This window comes from Panonychus citri, unplaced genomic scaffold, assembly GCF_014898815.1.
Source record: "Panonychus citri isolate SS breed McGregor unplaced genomic scaffold, ASM1489881v1 Contig00139, whole genome shotgun sequence".
Taxonomy (NCBI): domain Eukaryota; kingdom Metazoa; phylum Arthropoda; class Arachnida; order Trombidiformes; family Tetranychidae; genus Panonychus; species Panonychus citri.
This window is the reverse complement of record NW_026515544.1, coordinates 1,664,440-1,679,062: the sequence shown is the minus strand read 5'-3', so window position 1 is coordinate 1,679,062 and position 14,623 is coordinate 1,664,440. Positions and strand designations below refer to the sequence as shown.

Genomic DNA, 14,623 nt, shown 5'->3' with positions numbered 1-14,623 from the left:
CTGATATGACCTTGAAATATTGCAATTAAGTATCGGTCAAACTGAAGAAGAGGCAGCCTGTATTTTTTTAAGGTTCATCTTGCATAAGAAATCTCGAAGATTAACAGAAAGTCATTGACTCATTGAATCAAAAATCAAGAAGCCGTACATAAATGTCACTTATTTTTCTTTCTTCAATTTTCTAAAGACATGTTGGAAATGATAATGGACGAGCGAGAAAAATACTATTATCGTTTCTCTTTGATAACTCAATTACAAACCCTTCGACCGATCTCAACGCGAATTTCGCTTTGATAAAACATGTTTTCAATCTTCTAGACAACAATAAAGAAAAATTCGATGATCTGGATATCTGGATGGCTTACAGGACATTTGTGCATCATGCAGCTTAGTCAAGCAGAAATCTAAACAAGCATACATTGAAAACGTTTAACGATGAACTGGAAAATTCAACGTCAGATCTCCATATCGCGATCTTTGGAATCTCCAAATTTGTCCAATAAATCTTTTCCTGTTGATGTTGCAAATATGAGTCGAGAGCCGAGTTCATAATCAAGCTTAATTATGTCTCTAGTAAATTTTTTTGATAATAAAACTGCCGAAAATCAATGACAATCGAATGCAATTTAACGTTTGACTGATACTCAATTTCCCTATTTCAAGGTCATATCCAGCTTGAAAATAATTTTAGTTTTCAACGTCGCTTCTGTTGACGTCGATTTTTTTTAAATTTCTTTGCGCGACTATTTCTCTCCCTCTCTCTCCTTTTTAACAAAAATGTAACTGTTAAACAATACTAATAGTTGAATGGTACGAAAAGAAGCAAAAGTCAATAGAAAGAGAAAAGAAAGAGAAAATTTGAAAAAATTATAACTTTTGACAATTGACCCCTAAAACATTGGTTCTATTTCATGTTGGTGCAGGATTCAAAAAGCTGTCCAATGGTAGTTTTGATATCTTCCTAGCGCTTCATGTTCTTCATAAATGTTTGCATCAAAAAACATGAATTGTAATAATTGTGCGAATTGTGTGATTGCTATAAAATCAATTTGAATGATTAGCCTGCTCGGAGTTTTCTTAACTAACTCAATTGTCAATCCTATTTGAAGGTAAGTTTGATTTTAGGGTCGATTATCTATTAATAATTAAAGTTCGTTCCTACTGTAAAATTTTGGCTGAAGGGCATTCAAATATTAAACAATAAGTCACTCGATGATAAATTCAATATAATTGAGGTTTTAATTGTGGTTTCTCAGCTAAATATGGATGTATAATTACATGTAAAAGGTTAATTTCTTTGGATACAATTATTAATAGTTTTTTTCCTCGTTCGCTGCCATTGACTCATTACGATGTTTACGTGTAATTAATTGTTTGTTTTCGTTGATTTTTCCCTTCCGTTATCATGATTTTGTATTATTAAGATAATTATGATTTGGTAATAAAATAAATGATAATTAAGTGATCATAACAGGATCAACATTCAGTGGAAAATACAGATTGTTACTAAGAATTTTCAATACAATCATCATGATTTCATTTAGTCCATGTAAAAATAGAGATGTAAAGAGCAATTAGTTAATTTCTATTGCTCTTTTATTATCATGGTTACTGATTATCTATTTATTTAACTATTATTTCCGACATGATGTGTCGATTATCAATCTGATAATCAAGAAAATGATCTTAAATGACGATTATCGTGCTCATTAATCATAAAGGGAGAATCGTTATAACTTAATAAGAATCCATTTTCGTGTTAATTGTTCTAGATCATTAGACAAAGTCAATTCTATTTCTCAACAATTATTCACTCATCAAATTTAGTTCGACAAATATTCCAACAATCAAGTCCCCAAAATGAACAAATTAACTCTCGTGTGCTGTTTAATGTTAATTGTGATTAGTTCCAATGCCAACTTATCATGTAAGTTCATTCTGTTAATCTGAGGTTACGACTCAGACTTTTCTCAATCGTAATTACTTTTCTGAATCTTAATTGTTTCTTTTTAATCAACTAGATGCCTCGTCCACAAGCTGTGAGATTAAATGTTTCTTTGAATGTTTGTTTGTATCTTCGCCCTGTAAGACCGATGATTGTCCCTGTCCCGATGTCGAATCAACCACCGGCAATTCAACAACCACTACGGAAATTAAATCAACGACCAGTAATTCAAGTGAACCAACAAGAGCAGCTAATAAAGCTGATTCTTTCTCATTGAAACAATTGAAGTCCTATGTCTCCGGTGGCTCTGGTCAGTCAAAGAATGGATCAACTGGTGGCTCAGGTTCATACGATTACAGTCAATACACTAAACAAGGAGCACCAGCATCACCGAGTGGAAATAATAAAACCTCTTCATCAGGCTCATCGGGCTCATACGATTACAGTGCCTACAACACTGAACCAGCGACAATCCCCTCGAATCCCAATGGTGGCTTTGATTACAGTGAATACAATACAGCACCTTCAACAATCCCTAAAAACGGCGGTGGATCAGCTTAATTATGAGCCTATTATTTAAATAATTATTTTTCCAAATGTCAAAACTTGTAACATTTGAAAACTAATTAATATCATTGCGATGAAAATTAGATTCAATTGAGACGACAATTTGTATGCTTTAATTGTTGATAAGCAAAATTAAAAGTAAATTCAAGGAATTGATCAGATCAATATTTTCCAAAGTGTATTTAAGTTTAGCAAAGACTATCCTTGAGATTGAAAATCCATCAGCTTAATTTTTGCGAATTAAATTATCTCTTTAAGTTTTGACCATTGAAAGTATATGAATGGGAAAGAAAAAATCAAAACTAAGAGATTCCAATTGAAATTAATCCGTTTATTGTTTTTGGCTTAAAAGTTTTCACCTTAATCTGTTTGGAGATTTTCACATTTTGCTTGAATCTATTAAAAAATCCTACTGTTCTCCTTTATCCAATCAATATAATGCCAAACATTGACACAAACACCAGGCTGCCAATCGGCTTTCTTATATGAAACGATACCCACAAGAACGTGAGACTTGTCAGGGTTAACGAAAACCGCAGGTCCACCCGAATCGCCCTTAGATGCATCTGCATTTCCATAGCCAATTGCACAGAATTGTGTTTCCCGACTAAAACGAACATATTCTCGTTCGCAGATCACATTTGATCTGATGATTATATTTGCTTTTCGAAGGTGAGCCGATCGAGAGCTAAGTTCAGTTCTACCACAGCCAATGACAGTTAATTCAGTACCAGCAGGATATCTTTGTTCAGGTAATTTGATCGGTTGAACATGATGAGAATACGGTATCGGTTTTTGAAGGAAAACCAAACATATATCATCCACTAGGCCAGGTTGGTGTCTACATAAAATGCTTTCAACTTGATAATAAATCAATGACATTGGTAAATCCAAGGCCAATAAAAAGTCAATCGTATTATCATAATTTGGACGGATCAATATCTTGTCAGTATCCTTGCTAATAAATTAGAGTCAAGGGATGAATATATTGAATATAACAATAAAATAAAGGATACTAATTGTTGGTTAACTTACTTGACGAAACAATGAGCTGCCGAAATGATTACACTTGGACCTAAAATTGCTCCACCACAATAAAATTCAGGTACTTCACATTCCTCCACGAAATGAACGGAAACATAATAAGGAAAATCGATTGAAGTCCGATCGACAATATCCCCGTGTAATATAAAGGGCATCATTGTTGTATCGATTTCGGTTAAATTTCGATAATTAGTTGGTACTGATTGAACAACAGATAACAATCCAATGGAAACGATGATTATCAGCTTCATGATGATTAAAATTAGTAAATTGTCAACGGAGAATGGATTTGAGTTGAAAATTGTTGATGTTTTTTTCAATGATGACGATGATAATTCATGATAATTGGCTGGAAAATGATTAAGATTAGCGAACGGTTTATTTTTCTGATTATTCTGTCCATACGATTATGAGAAAGTAATTTGATATTCAGAATCAATGGTATAAACCTCATGGGATTGAATAATTTCACTAATGAAATTCAATAGTTAAGAGCCTCTTGATTGGGTGAACAAGATGGGAAAACATTTACATGATATTTCAGGGAAAAATTTTAATATTTTTTCGAGTTCAGTTTATATTTGTTCAATTTGGAGCGTGAATTTGTCAGTTCATTCAATAAAATGGTTCAGAATTAAAAAAATAAAAGAGAATAAATTTTTCTGAAAATTCCAAGATCATCATAGAGACCAATTAATAGACGAATTTATATCGATATTTCCGATCAACTTGAATTGGAAGGAAATGTTTTTTCACGAAACGATTTTCGATCTGTTTTAAATTGACGAAATCTTCGTTTAATGAAATTCTGGTTTTACCATCGGCATTAAAAGTGATCTTTCGATTGTTGAGCTGACAATGTCTATCGATAGCGTCGATGGTCCTTTCACTAACCCAATCAGCGCCTTTAATGGACAGAAGAATCAAATTGGGTTGCATCTTAATTATTTCAATTAAATTCTTGTCAGTGAGTCGCAATGGACATCCAATTAGTAGATGTTTACAGTTGGGAAACTTTTTAATATGCTATTGAGAGCATGCAATGAATTTGTATTAGTTGGAGGTGCCTAAGAATAAATGAAAGAACAATTAGATTAACCAGATTAGAACAATTTAAGTAAAGATAATTGCAAAGATCTACTCACATCTTCAACCAAGTAAATAACTAAATTTTCAATGTTTCGATTTACTATCGAGCCGAAATAATTTGTTTCACCACGACGAAGGATAATCTTCAATAAAAGATTCTTAAGATTAGGAAAATATTCCAAAAGCTCGTAGGAAAGATTAGTATAATCGTAGCTAAAGATTGAAAGTTGATTCAATTTCATCAAACTTGGTCCATCATAAAGACAATCAGCTAAATAATCCAAAATGAGAGAGAAGAAGGAAAAACAAATTAATCAGGATAATTAATGGACAAATATAAAGTGTTTCAATGGGATTAGATTAGTGGATCGGATTGTTTATTATTTGCACTTACTTTCATCAAAGTCCACAATTTTGGCACTTTCTAGATTAACCATTGAAGATGCAAATTCAGTTAGTGTATTGCACGTCTTAATTGTACTGAACTTGATCACATTGGCACCGAACTCAAACTTTTTGAAAAAACTTTCAGTAAATGCATTAATATCTGCGGACAGATATTTAACTTTATCACAATATTTGACGATCTGTTGATCCATATCAACTTTACATTTACTTTGATTAAGATATTTATCACGATTCTGATCACAGCTATAGTTGACACTAAGTCCAATCAATGGATTACCTGTATTCATAATATTGGCCAAAGCTTTACATAGACAATCACCTTTCATTGAAATATAACCAACACGAACATACTGACCATAAGTAAACGAAGAGAAAAGAAATAATCAAAATTAATTATATACAAATAGTTGTAGATTAAGTTGATTGACTTACTTTTAAATTCGGTAGAACACTCGAAATGTTGATTTTCTCAATCAACTGATAATCATTCGTGTAAATATAGTCCGGCTTAAAGCTCCTATCCAATGTACTCCACCAAACTTTGAATAGAAAAACAAAACAAAAAGTTTTTAGTTTATCATGACAATTAAATGGAAAATCAATTGTAAAACAATTAACACTTACTGTCCAATTTTTGAACTTTCTTAAGTCGATTCTCGACCAGGTATCCCCAACGTGGACAAACTGTTGATTGAAATTAGAATTATTATCATTATTATTATTAGAATATGAGAATCAGATATTCATATACTCAAGGAACCATAAGGACCCACGATGTAAACAGATAAAAATTAAGGTCATTTTCTTACCTTCAGATAATTGTAATAATTGTTTGAGATCATGGATATAATCAGAAATGCTTGTGAGACAATCATCAGGTAGATCATTAAAACTGGTCATAGTTGCAGGGGATGAAAAAACTAATTAAACCTTGATGGAATCGACTAAACAATTAAATAAACCAAAGAGACACAAAATAAACTGAAACTAAAAAAGATTCAAAATTTTGACTGATCTTTTAAACCGCCAAATTTTTGACATGTTATTGGAGTTCAATTGATCTGCCATCTCTTGGTTACCATTTGTACCAAAGAAATTAAACAATTTGAAAAGTTTTTTAATTGTGGAAAACAATTTAAATTAATTAGTAATTATGTTGAAATAATTGGTGATTGACAAATTGTTGATTGTTTTCTTAGGGATGATAACGATAATTGTGTAATTATTTTGTTTTGTAAATACATTTTCTCTTGATATTATTAATAGTTTTCTCGATAACTTGATAATTGTTGCTCAATTTTTAACGACAATTAAGCAACAACAACAAATTGTTGTTATTTTTTAGAGATCAAACATTTCAAGAGCCTCTCATTGATATATTGATTAGGATCATTGATTATGTATACTTGAAATTATCGATCTTCTTTAATTTGCTTATTTCTCATCATAACAGATTCATAGTTAATTGTGATATTGAACTTGATTGTTAACCTTGTTTACCTGTTTAATTGATCTTATATATTAGTAGTTGAAATGAAAATTGCTCTAAATTACAGTTATGTGTTGATTTTATGTCTCCTTTTTGTTTCGACTGAAGCTTTGGTGGACACTTGGAGCTTGACCAGTTCAGATGGATTAACTTCATGCAATTACTCTTACTTATATCGTAAGAAATTTTCGTTTAATAATTAGTCCCAATTGTCTGGTTATTATTATCGGCTAATTGTTGATCTTTATTTTTGCGTTTCAGGTAAAGACAGAGATTTTGATGGAGCCGAGGAAGTAATTAGTGATACCTTTGAATGTGGTGATGGAAGTGCTACTTGTACCAGTACATTGCGATTTAATAAAACGTTTATGACCCAATACAAAGGTGACGATGATTTGGATCCTCGAAATTTTGAAAATTTCATGGGCCGTGTTGGTACATTGGCCAATAAGGCTGGTCTCAGTTTTACAGATTCTCGACTTAAAGACGGAACCTTTTCTTGTACAATTAATCCAGGATATCGAGTGCAAATCATAACCAAACCTCGTTATCACAGGTTAACTGGTACTCTCGAAGAGCGATGTCTTACCTCATGTTCGGGCTGTATCGAATCAATCAGATCAGTTCCATTGAAAATCGAGATACCCGTTAAAAGTAACAGTGATAATCAGATCGCCGGTAGTATAAGTTGTAAGGTCGAACCTGCTGCCAACATTGAAGCGATGACCAGAATATGTAATCCCAAAAAAATGACCTCCGGTAAAATGTTTGACGCTGTGGGTGATGCTCTTCACAAGGTCATGACCAATACTCCTTTGAATCGAGTTAAAACTCTCGAACATACAAACATCGATGGTAATGATGTGTGGGCTATCGGAATGTGTTGGAATGGGCTGAATCGCGATGCCTGTCGAGCTTGTGTTCGTTATCTAGTCGATAATATTTGGTCAGAGTGCGAAAACTCAAAAGGAGGTCAACTTTGGGTTACCGATTGCGGAGTTAGATATGAATTCCACCGATTAACTGCCTCTAATTATGAAGACTCTTTTCTTGAACAATCATGAAAATCATTAATAATCAATTTTTCCATCAATAAAAAAGTCAATTACAATTTGTCAAAATCGAAACCCGTTTGTTAAGAGTAAACTTAAATCAAAATATTATCTCATTGCAAAGGTCATTTCAATGATAAAGCGGAAGTTTCTTGGATCATGATTAAGATTATATTGATTTTGCTAATTATAGTACATGTAACTTGTTGATTACAGTGTCTAGTTTATTTTCCTCGGGTAACAAATAAGTTTGGTTATTCACCTTGATCAGCTTGAGTTGATCCAGACTTTAATCTTTTGATCTGTTAATCAGGATTTCTCAATCTTTCTTTGAATTACTCCATCATGTACAAGCATTTTCATGGTATGAAACTCATTCATTAAGCTCATAGTTTAGTTGGTTGAGATTTACAGTCGACATTTTCTTGGTGAATCTCTGAAATTTTTTTAAATGAAAATGAATCTGAGTTTCTTTTTGTTTCTGTGTCTATTTAAAGCGACTATAGCTCTCGAAGACACTTGGACTTCGACCAGTTCGGACGGACTAACTACCTGCAAATATACCTACATTTATAGTAAGAATTTCGTAAATTTCCAATTTGATTAACCATTGCTACTTATTGCTGTCTAATTGTCAATTTTTTAAATGTATTTTCTTAGATAAAGACAAAAGTTTTGTTGGCCCCGAGGAAATAATTAGTGATACTTTTGAATGTGGTGATGGAAGTGCTAATTGTACCTCTACTTTAAAATTCAGTAAAACTTTTACAACTCAGTTCGACGGAGCTGATAATCTGGATCCAAGAAATTTAGAAAGCTTCAAGGGGCGTGTTGGTCAATTGGCCAGTAAATCTGGTGTCGAGTCGGCAGAATCGATAATCAAAGAGGGGACACATTCTTGTACAATTAAGCCAGGATATCGAGTACAAATTTTAGCAAAGCCTCGTTATCAAAAGCTAACCGGTACTCTCGAAGAGCGATGCTTAAAGTCTTGTTACGAGTGCGATGTCTCTTTCCGTTCAATTCCCCTAACCATTGAGGTGCCCGTCAAGAGTAAAACCGACAATCAGATCGCTGGTAGTATAAGTTGTAAAGTCGAACCTAATGCCAATATCAATGGAATGCAGAAATCGTGTAATTCAGAAAAAATGACCTCCGGTAAAATGTTTGACGCTGTTGGTGATGCTCTTCACAAGGTCATGACCAATACTCCTTTGAATCGAGTTAAAACTCTCGAACATACAAACATCGATGGAAATAATGTTTGGGCTATCGGAATGTGTTGGAATGGGCTGAATCGCGATGCCTGTCGAGCTTGTGTTCGTTATCTAGTCGATAATATTTGGTCAGAGTGCGAAAACTCAAAAGGAGGTCAACTTTGGGTTACCGATTGCGGAGTTAGATATGAATTCCACCGATTAACTACCTCTAATTATGAAGACTCTTTCTTGACTAATCAGTAATAATCAAATTTTCACTAATAAAAAATTCAATCACAATTTAGTGATTTCGTTATGAAAACTGAGTAAATTACGTAAAAGTTTCATTTTCTATCCACGAGATGGCGACAGGTACGAAGATTTTCATTCAACATATGATTTGATTCAAATTTTGATGAAATTGTTAACCGATTCAAAATTGTCTTGATTGTTTGTGATTCTGATAATTTGACTAATTTAATTAAATTATCATTTTGATTCATCTGTTCAAATATTCAACCGTTTATCACAAGTTAGTTTATTGGAACAAGTAAGTAAATTTAATCTCATTTTTGTCGTGTTATTTGTTTTGATGAATCTGTTAATTTGATAAGATTCTGATGTTGATTGTTGTAGATTTAAAATTAATGTTTTCTTATTTATCTTTGATTAATTAGTGAGTGATTTTCCCATGTTGGATAGTCCTGAAAGTGAGGATCCAAAGGAAAGTGTCGCTGAAGATGATGATGAAGAGGATACTTTGGATGCTTACATGAAGACAATTCAAAAAGATTTACAAAAATCTCGAGGAAATTTGGTCCGTAAGGCTGAAGATAAAAATATTTATGTCGGTGTTTCCAAGAAAAAGAAGGTGGAAAAAGGTGAACTTCTTGAACAGAATCAGGATGCTCTAGAATATTCATCAGAAGAAGAGCCAACCTCAGCTGAAGATTTGGAAGCCATGAACACTAACCTACAAAGTCAAGTGAACAAAACCAAAAAGCTTCTAACAATAACCAAAGAAGATATTACTTATATTCCATTTCGAAAAAATTTTTACATTGAAGTTCCCGAATTGGCTGGAATGTCAGCTCAAGAGGTTGAGGCTTATCGTGAAGAGTTGGAAGGTATAAAAGTGAGAGGAAAAGGTTGTCCGAAACCGATCAAAACCTGGGCACAGGCAGGAGTTAGCAAGAAGGTGATGGATGTCCTGAAGCGTCATAATTATGAGAAACCAACACCAATCCAGTGTCAAGCTATTCCCGCAATAATGTCTGGTCGTGATATTATTGGTATCGCTAAAACAGGTTCGGGTAAAACATTGGCCTTTTTAATACCAATGTTACGACATATTCTTGACCAACCACCACTGTCTTCAGGAGATGGGCCGATAGCTTTAATTATGAGTCCAACTCGGGAATTGGCAACACAAATTTGGGCTGATTGTAAAAAGTTTGCCAAATCATTGAAATTAAATACAGTCTGTGTATATGGTGGGACTCCGATCTCTGAACAAATCGGTGCATTAAAACCTGGAGCTGAGATTGTCGTTTGTACTCCTGGTCGGATGATTGACATGTTGGCCGCCAATGGAGGTCGAGTTACCAATTTACGACGTTGTACATATCTTGTTTTAGATGAAGCCGATCGCATGTTTGACATGGGCTTTGAACCTCAAGTGACCCGAATCATTGAGAACATGAGGCCAGATAGGCAAACGGTAATGTTTTCTGCCACTTTTCCAAGGATTATGGAAGCGCTTGCTCGAAGAATATTGACCAAACCAATAGAGATTCAAGTCGGTGGACGATCTGTTGTATGTAAAGATGTTGAACAAAATATTGTTCTTATCGAGGAGGATGACAAGTTTTTAAAATTACTCGAAATTCTTGGATCTTATTTGGAAGGTGACAAAAGTGCTATCATATTTGTGGATAAACAAGAAAAGGCCGACACTTTATTGAGAGAGTTGATGCACGCAAGTTATAGTTGTTTAGCTCTTCACGGAGGAATAGATCAACAAGATCGCGATTCGACAATATCTGATTTTAAAAACAATCGTATCAAAGTTTTGATCGCTACTTCGGTTGCCGCTCGTGGTCTAGATGTAAAGTATTGCTATTTGGTGGTTAACTTTGACTGTCCCAATCATTATGAAGATTATGTTCATCGTTGTGGACGAACCGGTCGTGCAGGTAACAAGGGTTTCGCTTACACTTTCATTACTCCAGATCAGGCTAAATTCGCCGGTGATATAATTAAAGCTCTCGAGTTATCGGGTAACAATCCTCCTGAAGCATTGAAAAGCCTTTGGACCAGTTATAAAGAGAAATTGGAGCAAGAAGGTAAAAAGGTAAAAAGTTCATCAGGTTTCTATGGAAAAGGTTTCAAATTTGACGAAGCTGAAGCTCAAATGGCAATCGATAAAAAGAAATTACAAAAAGCCGCTTTGGGTATTCAAGATTCGGACGATGAAGATCCTGATGCCGATATCGACCAAACTATTGAAAATATGCTCGCACCCAAACAAACAGTTAAACAAGTCTCGAAAACTAAACCCACTGCTGCTACTGGAACTTCAGAGGCATCAGGCTCCTCATCTAACGGTAGTTCAACATCTACACCCTTAGTTGTACCTGATAATGCTAACGCTAAGTTAGAACTGGCCAAACGTTTAGCATCTCGAATTAAACTTCCAGGAGGAAAGACAACATCAGCCGCTCAAGCTTTTCTCAAAGGCGAATCAACTCCCAGTATATCACCAGCTCTATCTGCTAAATCAATCGCCGAGGCCAAAGCTGAAAGAATCAACGCTAAACTCAACTATGTACCTAAAGATTCCGAATACGGAGAAGAAGGTGATGGCGGACAAGACGAACACGGTAATAGTGGTGATGTATTCCTACGATTCGAGGAAGAACTTGAGATTAATGATTTCCCTCAACAAGCTCGATGGAGAGTTACAAGTAAGGAAGCTCGCTCAAATTTCCGAATACTCCGAGTCGGGTATTACCGTTAGAGGTACTTACATCGCTCCAGGAGCTAAACTTGGCCTAACACCGGATGGTAAAGAGGAGAGGAAACTTTATCTCGCCATTGAGGGTACATCTGAATTGTCCGTTAAAAAGGCTCGAGATGAGATAATACGTTTAATTAAGGAAGAAATTGTTAAACTACAGAACTCGTACCAACCCGTGAATAAAGCTCGATATAAGGTCATTGAAAGACGACAAGGAGCCAATTAGAAATGCAAAGAAAGTATTCATATCCATTGTTTTAATTCCAAAATTAATTGGTAACAATCAATTCTAATGTATTTGTTGATTACTTTATCCATGGCAGTTGATTTCAATGTTAATCTAGATGACGACAAATGATAATTGTAATTTAAAACTTTCCCCTTGAAACTCATTCAAAATTTTCATCTCTTCATTTGATAAGATCACGAAATTATGTAAATTTTTTATCCAACAATTGTAATTAAAATCTATGCACAAACAGAAAATGATTAAACTAATCTCTCACAATTAAACCGATCGCATAATTATCCTCACAATTAAAGTTAAACTTTCTCAACAATTAATTTAGTTTAATCACTAAAATTAACTTTATTCGTTGTATCTATCGATTAACAATCAATTCCAACTGAGGAACAATCAAAAGTAACAATTAATGATCGATTAACAATTAAAATGAAAGACAAAGAGAGAAAGAGAGTTCAATTAATCAACAAGTCAACAATTAGGCAATAGTATAATAGTTATATTAATCATTATTTTCTAGAATCATGATCAATGAATCAATACTAACATTAGACTTGGAATTAAATTAATTGTTCCAATACTAATAATGAACTAAGAAATTACCTTAAAAGTTATCGAAATAAATCTTAATCATACAGAGAAGTGAACTAAATTGTTGGATTTATCGAAATGTAAATCAACAAGAACAACAATTAACATGAAAGTTTTTGTAACAGTTAAAAAATTTTATTCTAAATTGAATTTATTTTTCTCTCATCAAGATGATCCCTACAAAGGAATTGAACATTTGATCTCATTGGAAGAATCAGCGAAACGTTGGTACGTAACAACTCGTGGTTACCCTGAAGTTGACGCGGTCAGAGAAAGTGACCACTACTCTAAGAGTGACAATTGTTTTTTGATTAGTTCACTAATTGAGATCAGTCTTTACATCTCAATGAGCCGAATAACTTTACTTTGTTTCACCGATAATCATTTTCTAAACACTTATTGTGGTGACGTTTTCATTGGCACTTCAACGCGTTTTTATATGAACGCAACATTTGCCCTTGCAGGTTGGCTTGTGGTCATCTTCCGGTCAATGCTTTTCTGGTCAGATAGAGCTAAAAGATTATCTTGGTTAACAGTTTTCACTTTAATTAAACACCATGGATTTAATTCATCGTTTTTAAGAATAACGCCAGCGGGTGCGAATGAACTTCGCAATAAAGTTTATTTGGGTCGAAAATTTTTGACCTTTGCTAGTCCACTGACCGTTTCTTTCATCTCTGGAATAATGTTTGTCTCTTTTTTAACAAATTCTCTTTCCTTTCAATCAAGAAAATTAATATTCTTTCAATTCTTCTGGTCAACATTGATCACTGTCCAAGCGACTTTCGCAGTCGTTGCAGGTCTTTGGCTCGTTGTTCATGTTTACCTACTCACTTCTTACTGTTCCCTTCAACTGGACGCTATCAACTTGACCATTGATCGGCTAATATTATCATCATCAAAACAGAATCAAACTCATGAAATTTATGGTCAAATCAATCCACCGATCAAAGTTGATTTTTCCAATTCGGTTCACTTAATTGTGGCCTCACAAAATCACACCTCTGGTTATATTAGTCAACTAAGTGATCAACTTAAATATTACATCGCAATTGGTTATTTTTATGCTTCTTTCGGTGCTGATTTTTTGCTCTACTCAGCATCGGTCATGCCAACTGACCGTTTCTTCAATAACATAATTGTCACTGGACTTGGAGTTGAAATTTTGTTTCTATCGATGCTCATAATTCTTGTCTTGTCAAAAGTTTCATCAAAGGTAAAATTAATCAAACTAAATCAGCTAATTGATTAACTTTTCTTCATGTTAACCATGATAATCAGGCCTATTCATCTTATGGTAAATTTCATCTAATAATTGAAAAGATAAAACCTGAAGTGATGGCAAAACAAAAGGTAAGTGAATTAACGACAATTAACTTGATCATCGTGATAACTATTTTTCTGACGATTAGACAGTTTGATTGCTGACCCAAACACTATGTTTCAAATTTTAATCATTCAAGGTTCGAACCGTAATGTGTACGATTAGTGATTCGTTCATTGGCTTTTACATTGGCGATGTTTTCGAGGCAACAATGAATCAATATGTCGAGGTAAGTTAGTCAATCTAATTTAACAATCAAGCAAAATTTTAATTCATTGACACAAGTTTGTTCTAGGTAATTGTAGTATGATGTTGATGTTAATCGGAATCATGAAGCAAATAACCTAAATTAACGTCAACAATCAACGAGAACGATAACAGTTAACACAAAGAAGCATAATTTAAATCACTAATCATGAGCACTATTGATAAAAATTGAAACAAAATCAATAAATTGAAAGTTAAATTTCAAATCAAATCAAATTGTACGATCAATAATATTATTCATCGTTAATCCAATTGACCAATATTTTCAATAGCTCTTGATATCCATGATTACGATTAGACGATGGTTCCAACATGGTCCTTTCCTCATATTCACCTTTAATCAATCAAACAAAAAGAAACAATAAAAGTTAATCAAATGTAAATT

At 33.7% G+C, this 14,623-nt stretch overlaps 7 protein-coding genes across 7 annotated transcripts; 5 read left to right on the top strand and 2 right to left on the bottom strand.

The window, feature by feature from the left end:
* Window positions 1–1,727: 1,727 nt before the first annotated feature.
* Window positions 1,728–2,668, top strand: LOC128394489 (uncharacterized). Its single transcript, XM_053354819.1, has 2 exons — window positions 1,728–1,927; window positions 2,022–2,668. Exons 1-2 carry the CDS (start codon window positions 1,861–1,863, stop codon window positions 2,504–2,506), a joined length of 552 nt encoding a protein of 183 aa, XP_053210794.1. The 5' UTR covers window positions 1,728–1,860; the 3' UTR covers window positions 2,507–2,668.
* Window positions 2,669–2,822: 154 nt separating this feature from the next.
* On the bottom strand, window positions 2,823–3,814 carry LOC128394488 (putative serine protease 45). The gene is made up of 2 exons (XM_053354818.1): window positions 3,548–3,814; window positions 2,823–3,470 (listed from the first exon to the last, which is right to left on the bottom strand). The coding sequence occupies exons 1-2, from the start codon at window positions 3,805–3,807 to the stop codon at window positions 2,912–2,914; spliced, it is 819 nt and encodes a 272-aa protein (XP_053210793.1). The 5' UTR covers window positions 3,808–3,814; the 3' UTR covers window positions 2,823–2,911.
* Window positions 3,815–3,993: 179 nt separating this feature from the next.
* Window positions 3,994–6,020, bottom strand: LOC128394487 (uncharacterized). The gene is made up of 6 exons (XM_053354817.1): window positions 5,863–6,020; window positions 5,678–5,737; window positions 5,486–5,592; window positions 5,040–5,403; window positions 4,702–4,916; window positions 3,994–4,623 (listed from the first exon to the last, which is right to left on the bottom strand). The coding sequence occupies exons 1-6, from the start codon at window positions 5,951–5,953 to the stop codon at window positions 4,546–4,548; spliced, it is 915 nt and encodes a 304-aa protein (XP_053210792.1). The 5' UTR covers window positions 5,954–6,020; the 3' UTR covers window positions 3,994–4,545.
* A 481-nt stretch (window positions 6,021–6,501) lies between these two features.
* Window positions 6,502–7,669, top strand: LOC128394484 (uncharacterized). Its single transcript, XM_053354815.1, has 2 exons — window positions 6,502–6,719; window positions 6,804–7,669. Exons 1-2 carry the CDS (start codon window positions 6,587–6,589, stop codon window positions 7,604–7,606), a joined length of 936 nt encoding a protein of 311 aa, XP_053210790.1. The 5' UTR covers window positions 6,502–6,586; the 3' UTR covers window positions 7,607–7,669.
* A 198-nt stretch (window positions 7,670–7,867) lies between these two features.
* On the top strand, window positions 7,868–9,198 carry LOC128394486 (uncharacterized). Its single transcript, XM_053354816.1, has 2 exons — window positions 7,868–8,169; window positions 8,255–9,198. Exons 1-2 carry the CDS (start codon window positions 8,046–8,048, stop codon window positions 9,055–9,057), a joined length of 927 nt encoding a protein of 308 aa, XP_053210791.1. The 5' UTR covers window positions 7,868–8,045; the 3' UTR covers window positions 9,058–9,198.
* Window positions 9,199–9,202: 4 nt separating this feature from the next.
* On the top strand, window positions 9,203–12,325 carry LOC128394482 (probable ATP-dependent RNA helicase DDX46). The gene is given in 3 exon segments (XM_053354814.1): window positions 9,203–9,343; window positions 9,471–11,769; window positions 11,771–12,325. Coding segments are annotated over 3 exon segments (2,568 nt in total). The 5' UTR covers window positions 9,203–9,342; the 3' UTR covers window positions 12,039–12,325.
* Window positions 12,326–12,732: 407 nt separating this feature from the next.
* LOC128393931 (uncharacterized) lies at window positions 12,733–14,387 on the top strand. Its single transcript, XM_053354160.1, has 4 exons — window positions 12,733–13,863; window positions 13,929–14,000; window positions 14,111–14,200; window positions 14,257–14,387. The coding sequence occupies exons 1-4, from the start codon at window positions 12,754–12,756 to the stop codon at window positions 14,317–14,319; spliced, it is 1,335 nt and encodes a 444-aa protein (XP_053210135.1). The 5' UTR covers window positions 12,733–12,753; the 3' UTR covers window positions 14,320–14,387.
* Window positions 14,388–14,623: the final 236 nt, after the last annotated feature.

What these genes read in the sequence shown, in the direction of transcription:
- LOC128394487 (XM_053354817.1), bottom strand. Translation starts at nt 5,953, where the DNA reads ATGACCAGTTTTAATGATCTACCTGATGATTGTCTCACAAGCATTTCT. An exon ending in AATTGTGGACTTTGATGAAA is followed by an intron (nt 4,917 to 5,039) that starts GTAAGTGCAAAT and finishes TGGATTATTTAG; the next exon opens with CTGATTGTCTTTATGATGGA. An exon ending in TTATTTACTTGGTTGAAGAT is followed by an intron (nt 4,624 to 4,701) that starts GTGAGTAGATCT and finishes ATTTATTCTTAG; the next exon opens with GCACCTCCAACTAATACAAA.
- LOC128394486 (XM_053354816.1), top strand. Translation starts at nt 8,046, where the DNA reads ATGAAAATGAATCTGAGTTTCTTTTTGTTTCTGTGTCTATTTAAAGCG. An exon ending in CAAATATACCTACATTTATA is followed by an intron (nt 8,170 to 8,254) that starts GTAAGAATTTCG and finishes GTATTTTCTTAG; the next exon opens with ATAAAGACAAAAGTTTTGTT.
- LOC128394489 (XM_053354819.1), top strand. Translation starts at nt 1,861, where the DNA reads ATGAACAAATTAACTCTCGTGTGCTGTTTAATGTTAATTGTGATTAGT. An exon ending in TTCCAATGCCAACTTATCAT is followed by an intron (nt 1,928 to 2,021) that starts GTAAGTTCATTC and finishes TTAATCAACTAG; the next exon opens with ATGCCTCGTCCACAAGCTGT.
- LOC128393931 (XM_053354160.1), top strand. Translation starts at nt 12,754, where the DNA reads ATGAAAGTTTTTGTAACAGTTAAAAAATTTTATTCTAAATTGAATTTA. An exon ending in TGTCAAAAGTTTCATCAAAG is followed by an intron (nt 13,864 to 13,928) that starts GTAAAATTAATC and finishes CATGATAATCAG; the next exon opens with GCCTATTCATCTTATGGTAA. An exon ending in CAATGAATCAATATGTCGAG is followed by an intron (nt 14,201 to 14,256) that starts GTAAGTTAGTCA and finishes CATTGACACAAG; the next exon opens with TTTGTTCTAGGTAATTGTAG.
- LOC128394488 (XM_053354818.1), bottom strand. Translation starts at nt 3,807, where the DNA reads ATGAAGCTGATAATCATCGTTTCCATTGGATTGTTATCTGTTGTTCAA. An exon ending in GCAGCTCATTGTTTCGTCAA is followed by an intron (nt 3,471 to 3,547) that starts GTAAGTTAACCA and finishes CTAATTTATTAG; the next exon opens with CAAGGATACTGACAAGATAT.
- LOC128394484 (XM_053354815.1), top strand. Translation starts at nt 6,587, where the DNA reads ATGAAAATTGCTCTAAATTACAGTTATGTGTTGATTTTATGTCTCCTT. An exon ending in CAATTACTCTTACTTATATC is followed by an intron (nt 6,720 to 6,803) that starts GTAAGAAATTTT and finishes TTTGCGTTTCAG; the next exon opens with GTAAAGACAGAGATTTTGAT.